This window comes from Phocoena phocoena, chromosome 3, assembly GCF_963924675.1.
Source record: "Phocoena phocoena chromosome 3, mPhoPho1.1, whole genome shotgun sequence".
Classification (NCBI taxonomy): domain Eukaryota; kingdom Metazoa; phylum Chordata; class Mammalia; order Artiodactyla; family Phocoenidae; genus Phocoena; species Phocoena phocoena.
Genome location: NC_089221.1, coordinates 8823464 through 8836940, shown reverse-complemented (window position 1 = coordinate 8836940; position 13477 = coordinate 8823464). Strand labels below are relative to the sequence as shown.

General features: G+C 42.0%; 1 protein-coding gene across 1 annotated transcript in view; it reads right to left on the bottom strand.

Annotated features, from left to right (window-relative positions):
* Positions 1–378: 378 nt before the first annotated feature.
* The window catches only part of MARCHF6 (membrane associated ring-CH-type finger 6), a 72694-nt gene continuing 59595 nt past the window's right edge, over positions 379–13477 (bottom strand). The window contains exons 22-26 of the mRNA XM_065873430.1: positions 12157–12291; positions 6767–6856; positions 4691–4823; positions 3573–3708; positions 379–790 (exon numbers count right to left, since the gene is read on the bottom strand). Of these exons, the coding sequence (XP_065729502.1) occupies positions 700–790; positions 3573–3708; positions 4691–4823; positions 6767–6856; positions 12157–12291 (585 nt within the window). The 3' untranslated portion in view covers positions 379–699. The remainder of the gene's footprint in view (positions 791–3572; positions 3709–4690; positions 4824–6766; positions 6857–12156; positions 12292–13477) is intronic.

Below are 13477 nucleotides of genomic sequence, written 5' to 3'. Positions count from 1 at the left end.
AAATTATCAAAATTAAAAATAATTTCCTCACCTAGCACAAGATACTATACAATATTACAAACACAGACACATGAAAAAAAATCAGGCAGTAGAAAATGTACAACAGCTTTGGTGTTATACAAAATAACTTCCAAAAACGATTGACAGTGAAGCACAAGTTCATGTTTTCTTACCACAGACACTCCACTGTTGATTTCTACTTGCTTCCTTTTACGTTCTTGGTAAGGTCTGAACAGCCAAGACAGAATGTACAGTTCACTTAATAAGAACTGCTAGGAACACCAGGACATTGCATTCCAAAAGACGTCATTAAGAAGTCTTGCCTCTGCACTATGGCTCTGTGGCACATTTCCTGTCAAGATCACAGCAGGTCCAAAATAAAGTGACAACTAGATTTAATAAATTAATATACATTTTGTTTAAAGATGTACAATGCACATTCTGTTTAATCCAATGTTTTAGGGTATCCAGGAACTTCTATTTACACATATACAGACCTCAGACAGCAATGATGTCAGAAGATGCAGGAAGGGCAGCAGAGCCTCGCACTGCTGCTTGCTGAATGCTGAAAACCCAAGTCAAATACCCTTAACTTAAAAACAATGCTGAGAGATCACTGGGGAAAATCTCCAAAGAGAGAAGTCCACAAAAAAGGACACGTAAAGGCGGGGGGAGGTCAACGTAGTTGAGACAACCACTTTATTCTTGGGACGACTGTGGAGGCGGCGGAGATGTGCCTTGTTTGCCAGATTTCCGTTCATAGTTCACGAGGCGTTGGCCCACAAGGTACCTAGGTTTTTAAAAACAGGGTGGTTACTCTCTTATGTGATCTTACTTACTAAAACATTCTTCCTTAGAGCAGCCAGTGATACATTTTTTAAAATGTAAATCAGATCACTTCACTCCCACTTAAAACCCTTCAATAGTTAGGTAGGTAGAAGGGGAGTCTAGAATGAATACCGGCAAACAGCACAAAAGCAGGCATCTCATAGCAAAGGTATGGATTTATGGGAAGATATGAGAGCAGCACATGTCAGAAGGCCTCAGATGCTGTGCAGTGGAGTACAGGCTCTGGTCCATAGGTGAGGGGCCCTCATAAACTGACTCTTGGAGGCCAGAGGTAGGTAAGGTAGAATAAACTTATTCAGGGGATTTATCTGTTATGGATCATATTTTACAAAACAGGTAAGTGGACAGATCTGAAGAAATGGACTGGAAATATGATAATCAGAAAGCTGGGTAGGGAGGAGAGTAAAACCTGAAAAGCTCTAGTTCTAAAGAAAAGGAGAAATCAAAGGACAAAGATTTCAAGGAGGTCAAAGGAAGAGGGCACAGAAATGACTGTATGCAAGTGACTGACAGAAGGTAGGAGGTTATGGTCCAAGAAAGAGTATTAAGTGCTCCTAACCTATGAGAGGTGATGGCAAAGGGAGCAGGACTGCAGAAACGGAGACAGAAGTGCCTATGGATGGGATGACAGGGCTGGAGGTCCTCCACCAGGACACAGCGTCCCCATGATGCCAGCAGGAGCTGGGGGGAGCAGTAGTGGTGGGCTGCAGTGACCGTGGGCGAAGGGCCTGGAGGCTGACCCGGGAGAACAGTGGGTGACAACGCTGACAGCAACAAGCTGCGGGGGTGGGGGCGGTGTGGGTGATGGTTTCAAGCGGGCACGGGGACCCACTTGGAGCCAACAGTGCAGACCAAGAGGTGCCCGGTAGGACTTTACACATCTGTGTAAGAGGAGGAGAGAGAGGCCAGCACGTGACAGGGCTGCCAGGGAGCTGGGGTCTCTGAGGCTCAGTTTGCTCTTCAATAAAATGAGAACAATAGTCCTATGGTTGCTGTAAGAAACAGAAAGCAGGCAAAAGCCTCAGTAACAGGCCTGGCATGTGTGGAGGGCTCCGTGTGGCACCTTTTATTTTCCCCGTGACTTCCTTCACCCTGACTTTCATCTATCCCTTTTCTGTTGGCAAACAGGTCTCATGAGGTACTCTGGCAATTTACGCCAAGAAGCCTAACATTTCACTTTTTAAAACGTTCCACTAACCCTACTTCTTCTTCATCACGAGTTCACTGTTTCACCCCTTTTCTTTTTGTCTTCTTGATTCTCTTCCTGAAGTTAATCATTCCTTATCCCACTGTCCCCCAACCAACCGGTGTTTTTTCAACTTGTGAGGAATTTGTAAACGCTTTGAACAGTGACAACTGAGCAATATCTGACATGATAATACACATGGCACTACCTGACACACATGTCATCACAAACCACATCAAGATAGCAAGCACAGAGAGAAAAGCAAGGTAAACTTGCCCCAGACCGAAAAGTAACTCAGGGGCAGAAAAACGAGACTCTGAACCCATAGCCAGTTCTATTACCCCAGCAGCCTCTCGTGCCCCTAGCGCACACGCACACACGCACACTTGGCACCTCCTCGGGATCAAGCCCTGTGGCAGATACACTGTGGATGTATAATGGTGAACAAGACACGCCCTCTGTCGAGTCCGAGTTCAACGGTTTTCTGCACGAAGCAACGGTGGGGAAAGATAATAGAGTGCACTGGGCTGCAGGCAGCTCCCGAGGGTGTGTCTCTTTTGCACTGGTGCCGGACTGACTGTGCCGCCAAAATAAGTGAGGTGAGGAAAAAGGGCTTTCATCGCTGAAAGCCCCTCCCCATTCTTTCGTGGTTGACAGAACTTAATACTCAGCCTGCCTAAGTGTTCTAGTGTTTATTACCATCAGTAAGTGCTTTGGAGAAGCCCTGAACACTCTCTAAATTTCATTAAACATATTACTCTTAAAGAGCCCTCAGAGTAAACGAGGTGACCATATAATCTGTCGCCCAAAGCCGGCACTCACGAGTAAAAGGGGGCGCTGTTAGTAATGACACGCAGGCAGCCTGTGTAAACTGGGACTCTCCCGGGCAAACCAGGATGGGTAGTTACAAACTTACTTCCTCTGTGAGGCGCCATTAAAGCAGAAGAGGACTCAGCCTTCCATTAGGACATGGAGGGTCAAATGGCTGCTACCCCAGAAGGTGTTTTCCTTGGCTGTTCTCAATTTCTCAGAGGTCAGGTCGCAGAGTTTCCTCAAAACAGAGGGCACCACAACGCTTCTGCAGTAACCTCACAGCTTCTCTCAGCAATGGTCAGAGTAACCCAATGGCCCTTGGCTGCAAGAAGGGCTTAGGCAGGCACTGCTAATTCCTAAAGCAGGCTTCTTATTTTTATCTAAAACTATTTAATATATTGTCAGACCAAAACATTTGAAAACAGACTGAAAATTATTTCAAATGGACATTAAGAACTCTTCCTCCCCAAACCGGTTTCTCCCAGTCTTTTTCATCTCCGTAGATGACAACTCCGTATTTCCAGTTGCTTGACCCAACCAAGTCCTGATAGCCCCCTTTTTCACATTCTACATCTAATCTGTTAGCAAATCCTGTCAATTCTACCTCAAAATACGTCCAGAATCTGAGCACTTTTCCCTCCTGTGATTTATCACAATAGACACAATAATTAAGAAATGAGACATCTTAACAAAAAGCAGCTAGACAAATGAAGTCTAGACTTACTTGTCATTTTTAATATGTTCATAAAGGCGCTTAAACTGGCGGACCTGGAAGGACAAGATTCCCATCAACACCACGACCATCAGTAAAAATGGATAAATCCGCCGGTGGACCAAATTTTGCATTTCCGCAGTAACACCTGGAAAACCAAAAAAGAAAAACTCTAAGTGTATAAAGGCTGACAGTGAAATGAAAGTATGTCCTTTTCCTAAGAAGAGGGGAGGGACGCTTAACTGAAACTCATCCTGTATGAAATGGAGTGAGGCAAGGAGTGCCGTCAAGCTGGAGTCAGCCCCAGCTAGAGGAGGAGCCTCGTGAACTACCCCGAGGAGCTGGACTGTGTTCTAAAGGCACAGAGGAACCAACAAAAGGATGTTCACCAAAAAGGTATGAACGAGATTTATTCTTCTGAAAGGTCATCGTGGCCGCAGTGTGGAGAATGAATTAGCGATGGAGAGTTCAAAACAAGGCAACCAGATGAGAGGCTGCTGAGAGGTTGAGGTTAAGGTGAGAGCTGATGTTCATCTCAACGTGAGCTGCAGGTAAGGGCTCCAAAGATGAGAGAATGGGTTCCAGAGGTCAGATCAGAGACACTTGGAAACCAGCTGAGTATGAAGAGCAGAGAGCCTCAGGTGACACGGATGACCTTCAAGGTTTCTGACTTATACACCTTGTTGGATGATAATGCTAGTAACTGACAGAGGGAATTCAACAGAAGCAAAAGTTCTGGAGGGGAAAACTTGGTGCTTATAATTCTGAACATATTGCTGGCTTTAAGGTCGTGTGAAGATTCTTCAGTACATAGCTGATAATATCTAGATGTTAAAGTGTCACAAATTAGCATCTCCTCTTTGGTTTTTCTTTTACGCTAAAGGACATTTTTAAAATGTCAATACTTTCTCACCTGCCTAGGGAATAAACTGTACCAAAGCGTTTTATGATCCTCATCTTGCCCTAACCAGTGAAATCTAAGAAAAACAGTCTTTTAAAATCACTGTTTTAGCTGGATTTATATTTACAATAAAGCATTTGGAGCCAGGCAACCTTTGATACCATAAGTGACAAGAATGTAATGATGTGAATAAAGGTGCTCTCTGAAGCTCTCAGCCAGCATTACCCACCAAGTAAAGGAACGACGCCGGACGCGATGACATAAGGTACACACAGGGAAAGCAAGAGCACAGAGATCACTGGCGCTGCCAGTTTCCGAATGATATACTGAAGGTCAATGTTCCGGATGCCATTTGCGTAAACCTGAAACATAGGGGTAAAAAATGAGAATAAGGATACAGGACAAATTCCTCCAGGTTAACAGAGCAATCTCTGCTGAATTCAAGCACAGGGAGCTGGATCTACCAGCCCAAAAGATTCAAACTTGTTATTTTTTCAGAAGTCAAGGCAAATTCTGGAACACAAACATAAGTATGGTGTCCATAAGTTTTTAAAGAAATGCATTTACTTCCTTACACTTTGCAGTTAACTCTGCTAAGAGATAAAATAATAAGATGCTAATCTAGAATAATAATTACACTAGCCTTGTACTATACGATACCAGATGGCATCCAATAACATTAGTTGAAGACTACACAACTTGAAGTAACTTCATACATAATTTGTGTAAGAGTGACCTGTGTTACTACTCAAGATTTCATTCATTTTATCTGAGTATAAGAAAACATTATAAACAGGAAGCATGTTTCTAAAAAGCCTGTATACATCAAATTTCAACAAATCGCAAGGTATTTTATGGAACAATTTAGTATGAAAGAATTCTACAGTGAATTTTTTTTTAATTCAAGAATTTCTAAAATATTTCATCTCATCTAGAAAGTTCTACAGGATAGTACTGCAGAGGAAAGAATGGATGGCAGTGGGGAAATCTTGGGAATAATGGAAAATAAAGATGGTATACAGAAGGGGAAAAAAGAGCAGAGCGTTGTTTGTGTTCTTCCCCCAGCACTTCAACCTCTCCTGGCCCACAGTCACACAGTGTGGTGCAACTCCAATCCCCAGGTCCCTCGGAAGTGGGCCAGAGCATTTCAAGGTGAATGACAACAGGCTTACTGCTCCACAGGTCCCCTCTGGCCCACCAAAATCCTTTTAACCCAAATGCATTTAAATTAATGCAGCAAGGCATCCCGGTGTTTCTCAATCATTTTACTTAAACTTAGACACGTGTATGAGAAAGAATGCATCAGAGAGCAAAATATTATAGAGATCAACAGTGTTTCACAGCCCCCAGGTGTAACTTCATGCTTATTGTCCACAAGGGTCAGAGTCTCATCTGGAAACTCTAGAGTAGACTGGTCTGTACTCCTATCGTGAATGGACATGTTGCCACGCAGCCCGCAATCCATCTCACTTCAGAATCAGCCCGCACTTGAGAGATGCATGCAAACACACACCAACTCCCTGGCTCTCCCCACCCTCACAAATCTCCAGGTACAGAAATTGTTGGGTGAGTTTCTTGTGCATACTGGGCTGAGAACTACTGTATTTCCTATACATCAAAAGGAGGTATACCTTCAGTGCTACAAAACCGTAACACCTTATTAATTTGATGCTGCCCTAAGGACAAAAGGGTTGTCCGTAAGTCCATTCTTTAGGTAACTAAAACTTAAAAGAAATAAGTACCAAAATCTACTATGTTGGTTACTTTGGAAGAAATCTTCCTAAAATGAATTATCCTACTTCCTAGCCTTATTATCAAAGTACAGAAGTACGATCTATTTTTTTCAAGGTGATCACCTCAATGACCAAATTATATGATAGCTCCATAACACAAAACTGTCTTAGGTGTTACGTAGCTAAAATATTCTCAAAGAGCTCTGCTTTTTTAAATCTATTTTTTTCCTGCCATTTTCTTTATTTATTGCCTTGAACAATAACCTCTTTTCCTTACTACAGGCTTACAAAACTGACTACCAAGCCTTCATCAGAACTCCTGCTCTAAAAAAAAGCACATATGCTAAATTTTGCCTTTACTTTAGTCAGGGTTCTAGGCACTTTACACTACTGGTTAACTTTCAGATAAGGGAAGTGTTAAGAGTAGTTGATAAAAATTCATGGTGTAAGAGTAAACTGCCTTTCTCCTTAAAAAAAAAAAAAAAGTTACATATGCTCATTAAAGAAAATGTATAAAACTTAGAAAAGTGGGAACGTGGAAAATAAGAGTCCCATAAGCCGAACTTGCTTACCTGCTCAATTACAGTTTTCAGCCACCACTGAGGACCCATCAATGTTATAGCTGCAATGATTTTGGCATGCAGGACTCCAAGTGCCCAATCCTAGGATAATAAAAATCATTTAACAGATTTTTGTTTGTTTTTAGCAATAAACCCAGCACAGAGGCTATTTCTTGCATTATTAACTTCAAAACAAAAATTCTGTTGGATTAGTAACAATTTCACAGAAGAATAAATACGCTGGAAAATCCAGGGAATTTTTCCCCCAACAGCTCAAGTTCAATGTTTCTATCAAAACTCATTCTTGTGTCTTAAAAAAAAAAAAAAAAAAAAAAAAAAACTACATTATTTTCCCAAGAGAACTAAGAAAAGTGTTTAATGGAGATCTGAACAAGCAAATAAATAAAACAGTGTCCTGATTTTATTTCAGCAAACCATCCTTGGGCTGTTTTTCCGGTTGGGCTCCTGAAGGCTCAGAGCACTTCCAGCCGGGTGCGCTCGCAGTTCTGCTGAGCTGTTACTAGGACCTCCCCAGTCACGCCAAGCTCCCTGCTGTGCCTCTGGCCTGCCCACCTCACTATCCACCAGGCAGCCAAAGGGATCACCACTCCCACTGCCCAAGTGATCTCTTAAAGTGCAAGTCAGATCATTTAAGAAGACCTCCGTGCTTACAACCCTGAACACAGCACACAACGTCCTTCATAACCTGTTCTGTTTATCTTAAAAATATATATATATACATGTATGTTTTAAAAGTATCAAGTAACATTTAAATCTATTCTTACATTAAACTGAAACCTTTCCAGAGAAGGCTGGAGTCCTCTGTGACCACCAGCCCAAATCCTGATCCCTCCCCAGCAATAACCACTGCTAACATTTGGTATGTACCTTCCACGTTTGTTTCCTTATGCACCGATCTATGTCTATACATGTATGTCCCACAGGAAATGTGTGTATCAGTTTTATATGGGTTTTGCTCATACTGTTCTGTTCCGATTTTCTGGTTTGGTTGGTTGGTCTTCCAAAACATCTTCAAACAGGGTGGGAGGCTGATGCATGCACTGAATTCTCGCATAACCTCAAATATCACTCTTCATCCTGACAGACGAATGGGGGAATGACATTTTTTCTAGGTATAGGAAGGTTGGGTTTTGTCCCTTTTATCTCAATGGTCTCTAAATGCCCTTCTACCTTATGGTTTCAGTGCTGCAAAGTCCACTGCCAGTATGCTTTTTTTTTGAAGCTTGTGATTTAATTCAGAAATTTTACCAAGATGTGCCCAAATATGTGTTTTTCTCATCAATTTTCTTTTCACCAAACCTGATGAGGTCCTTCAACCTACAGATCAGTTCTTTCTTCAATTCAGTTAAAAATGTCTATTTTTGTTTCAATGCTGTCTCCTATTTTTGTTTCAATGTTGCGTCACATTTTTGCATTGTAGAACCCTTATTATGGCTATATTAAGTCTCCTGGGTGTATCCTCCAAGACTCTTCCTCTCCCCTCAATTTCCTATTCTTCAGTTTTGCTCTGCATCAGTCTTCCAGGCCTCCAATCTGACTAGCCACATCTTTAATTCATTTACTGAATTTGTTTGAAATCCATGCTATGTAACATCACGACGATTTCACTCTGTTTTATGGCTGCTATTGTGTGTGCATGCCCAAATACCCCTGTGTTTTTTTTATTCTATTTGGATGCTCATGGCTCTGCAAGCAGTTCTCCATCACCGGGCATATGTTCTGATGGCTCTGCCTGGCCTTCCTTTCTGTGGCTGCTGGGCCCCCCTTACATAAAACATGTGTTATTTTTCTCTGTTGACTCAATGTAGTTCAGAGGCTCGGATTGAGAATATCCTTAAGGGCTGCAAAAGGATCTTTAGCCTGTTAGACCTCTGGGATAGCAAGCCAACAATTCCCAAATAAGAACATGGAGAAGTCCTCCTTGCTTTTTCTCTATCCTTCCAGGCTCACAAGCAGGGAAGATTCAACCACCAACTCAGCTTTCTCTTGGCCTTTGGGAGTCCAGAAGGCACCCAAGTGAGGTTAATGTTCACCTGAAGAGGTCCACAGATCACTGAGGTTCCAGCTCTTTCAAGATCCACTGCTTTCCAGTCCTTTCCCACAAAAAAAGACATACCACACTAGCTCCTCTGCTAGAATTAAGAGTCCAGCCTCCCATAGGTCTGTAGTCACTTGACGCAGGAAAGGCAAGCAGCTTAGAGTCAGGGATGGACAAAAAGCAAGCTGTTCTCTCAAACTTTGGGATTTTATCCAGAATATTAAGGATACCATGCTGCACACTCTGTTTGCAACTTGTGTTTTTCCCCTACTCAAAAACACGTGAGGGCTCCCCTGGTGGCGCAGTGGTTGAGAGTCTGCCTGCTGATGCAGGGGACACGGGTTCGTGCCCCGGTCCGGGAAGATCCCACATGCCACAGAGCAGCTGGGCCCGTGAGCCATGGCCGCTGAGCCTGTGCGTCCGGAGCCTGTGCTCTGCAACGGGAGAGGCCACAGCAGTGAGAGGCCCGCGTACCGCAAAAAAAAAAAAAACACGTCTGAGAGCTATCTGTATCAAAACATATAGCAAAACAAAAATACAAACAAGCAAAGAAACACACAGCTCTACTTCCTTCTTTTTAACTGCGGCACTGGATTCAAAAGCAAAGATATATCACATTTTATTTAGTCATTCTCTATTGATGGACATCTGGGTTGCTTCTAATTTTTTTGACATGGTAAAAAATTATATAATAGCAGAACAATCCTGTTCATGTCTCCTGCACACATGTAAATGTTTCTTTGCAGGATATTCTGAAAAGTGATGAGTCATAACATATAAGCATTCTTAAAATTGAATAATTTCAAATAATTCTCCAAGGTCACAATGTCGGGCACTGTCAAGACCACCAGGAACACAGGCATAAGTGAACAAGCTGCATCACTACTCAACGCAGTGAGGGAGAACACACAGTATGGGGAAGTTGGAGCCCTTAGTAAGAGTGTTAGAAAAGGCTTATTACAGTTTCCTGGCTTGTGTGAGATGATTTGGGGAGGATTTCAGGAAGCACGGCTTTGCTCTATTCCAGATGCTAAGTAGAAAGTACAGGTAATTTATAATTGGGTATCTTAATAAATCTTATCCAGAAGAAGGGACAGGCTGAGGCTAATCAAACTGTAGTAGCAAACAAAGGAGCAGCCAATCATGTCAGCCAGGGTACTGGCATGTTGGGGCATTTTTGTGGTTTGAACAGTACTCATGTCTTGCCTGCGTTCAGACACGATTATGGAGGGGTCCTGAGTCTGTCTTGATCCATCACGGTCACGGAGTGGCCTTGTGTGATGCTGCTGTTCTGTCAATTGTTCACTTTCAGCAGGAGGCCTAACTCCTGGCCCCCAGGGGCTGTTTTGCTCGTTTTCAGTGCCGTGTACTGCACAACCTCAGGAGGCGTATACCATCTGTTTGCCACATGTGCAGTGATCTCTTGGGTTACGGTAGCATCTGCCTGACCCCTCCCCTATAAAGTTGTGTTTCCCTCTGAGGTAGCAAGTAATCTGTAAGGTGACACTTTGTCACCATGCAAACAACCACTTCTGCACTGTAGTGGCATCAAAACATGACTGCAAATCCTTCTCCCGTGGCGTGGTAGGGGTATATATCCCCTTCCCTTAAATCCAGGCCAGCCTGTGACTTGCTCATACCCAGCAGAATGTAGTGAAGAGCAACGCTGCAGGACTTCTGAGAAGAGGTCATAAAACGTGATGCAGGTCTGCCTTGTTTGTAAGAAGCCCAAGTGCCTTGAGGCTACCAAGCTGTAAAAAAGCTCAAGTACATCCAGGGGCTCCAGCCAATAGCCCAGATACGGTGCAACCAATAACCAGCACCAACTCTCACACATGAGTGATGACGTCTCCAAATGATGCCAGCTAATAAGGCTGTCAGATCACACTCAGCCACTGAGCCTTCCCAGATGAGACTCCAGATAACATGAAACAGACACAAGCCAGTACACCCTGTCTTAATATCTGATCCACAGACTCTGTGGACAAAATAAATGGTTGTTTTATGCCAGGAAGCTGGAGCTGCAAGGTAACTTGCTATTGCAGCACAGTAGCTAAAGAACATCGACTTTCACCTGATAGGTTCAGAATCCATTGACAATCCTCAGAATCAATTATTTTGTTAATTATTGCAAAACAGTAACTTTCCTAATTAATTGTTAATTCTTCTACCTTTATTGCTGGCATTATTCTGTGAAAAACAGCCTTACTTCAATCACTGATGCTATCAGACTACACTGCAATGCAGCTCCTACAGAAAGGTGTCATATATGCTTAACGATTCCCCTTTCTTGCTCCCTTTCACTCTGATTCTAATCTGTGAGCACACCGGATGAGAGGAGGTCCCCTATGTCGTATGCTCTGTCTCACTTCAAGGTCTGCCCACTCGCTCCCTCCTGGAATACACTTCTTCCTTTCTCACCCACTCCTCCGCACTCTATCGTGCTGTCCTAGACATTATCTACTGCAGAAGACCGCACCTGAAGCCCCCAAGTTGGGTAGATGCCTCTCCCACACGATGCTGCGCTTCTTGTGCTTGCCCCAATCACAGCACAGTAACCATCTTTCCCACCAACCTTTAAGGTCCCCGAGAAGTTCCTGCATTAGCCTCATTTCCATCTCAGTTATACAGTACAGGGTTTGGATGTACATTAAAGCATTCAAGTAAATATTTGCTGTTAGATGAAGTTTATGGGGGTTCTTCATCTGGAAAGTGGAGGACAATTTTCATTTCTGAAAAATTCACCATAATCTACTAAAAGGAGATTTTTAAAACAAGGCTGAAAAGCCTTTGAATGACTGAAGTCAATACCTAGCTCTTTCCCCTAACATCTCTTAAAAACTTGAGGTCTATGACGTTAACTTCAGGCTCTAAGTATGACAGAAAAGTTAAATTTCTTTTTCCGTGAGCATTTTAAGGCCTTTGCTGTGACCTGCATAGGTTCCCTCAGAATGCTCTTTTTAATAAGCCTGTGACTTTGTGGGAAAAAATGCTGCAATTTTTCCAAAGGGTAAGTTATTACTTCGAGTCTCAAAGCCAAAAGGAGCAAGATATCTCACCCTAACTAAAAGTGAAAAGTTCAACACATTAGCTTGTATCTTTAAACACTGGTGAAGCCTATCGTGACATTTTAAACCTATAAAGTAAGGTATTTTAAAGGTGTTGCATGACCTGCATATTTCAAAAGCTAAAATGCATTATCTAATCGATTTTATGAGTTCCTACAATAGAAAAAATTAAGGAATCTTCCTAAACAAACTGCTTAAAATCACTCTAAACAATTAAGAATTTTTCTGATTCCAAATACATAAAGAAATATCATGAGCAAAAGACACACACTTACCTGCCATGGGTAAAAAAGAGGAGTCTGATCCAAAGGAACCCTCAGGGGGGCAACAATAACCAGCTCAAACAGAAGCCCCAGAAGAAGCGGGACGACTCCAGCCAGCAGCACTGCAACTATCACGGTCTTCATTATCTATCAGGGAATGAAAAGCCTTGTTATTAGAGACTCTATGACTTTTAAGCCAAGCTCTTTATCTCATGTGGATATTTACTCTTCTTTGACCTGATGCCTAACAGAACGAATATATACCTTAAACAACTTACATTTTATGTTATATGTTTAAATGAAATCTGAATGTGTAACTATAAAAATTCAAGCTATAACAAAAACATGAAATTACTATGCATTATTGCTACAAAATTATAGGAAATTCATTTTATTACATATATTAATCAGGTGGCTTTGCTGCTTTTCTCAATCTCAGTCTCAGAAGTAGGCTTTTGTTTGTCCATGAAAAGCTACTGGTTGTCCCAGGCCCCTGATCCAGTGGTGGTCCACCCACAGGCTGACCTGTGACCCCTGAGATGGACTGGTATAGTTGAAGGGCTCTGCATAACCCCAGTTAAGGTAATTACCAAGTTGATCAAATTAGCTCCCCTGAGAACAGTACAGTCCAACAGAACTTACTATGATGACAGAAATGTCCTGTATCTGTGTTGTGCAATATGGCAGCCATTAGCCACAGGGCTATTCTATTAACACAGCTCTAGAATTTGGACAAAGTGGCAAAATGAAAATAAAGTAGACACAAAGAGAAGAGATAACATGCAAGAGCCACTATGAAATCCTGACAAAGAAATCAATTTTTAAAGTGGCCTTGATGTCCCTTTTTCTTCAGGTAGCCTCAGTAAGTACATCCATTTCAACAGCAAGAGATTAAAAATGGTGTGCATTGAGGCAGTACCTACTTCTTCACATGGCAACATGATATGGAAGAATATCAAATGAAAAGTGGTACTAGCTAGTTTCTGTATTTTAAATATAGGTAAGTGTCTCATCTTATGGATTACACAGCAATCAACTCCCTCCATTCTTAATATACAATGAATCTCCTATGTTTTTCTTTCAACACTAGCATTAAACAGCTATTAAACTTTCAGTGAAATCAAGATATAAATTCAGATACAAAACCAGAGTTGATTATACAAATGAAAAGGCATAAAGCAGTGACCTAAACATATTTACCAGTCATAGCCAACATTATGATCAATCAGTAAATTACCACACAATTTCCCATTTATGTGAAAAACACTGACTTAATCCTGAAGTCAAGATTTTATGTATTAAAAAATCTTTTTTCAATCAGATTTTAGAAAAA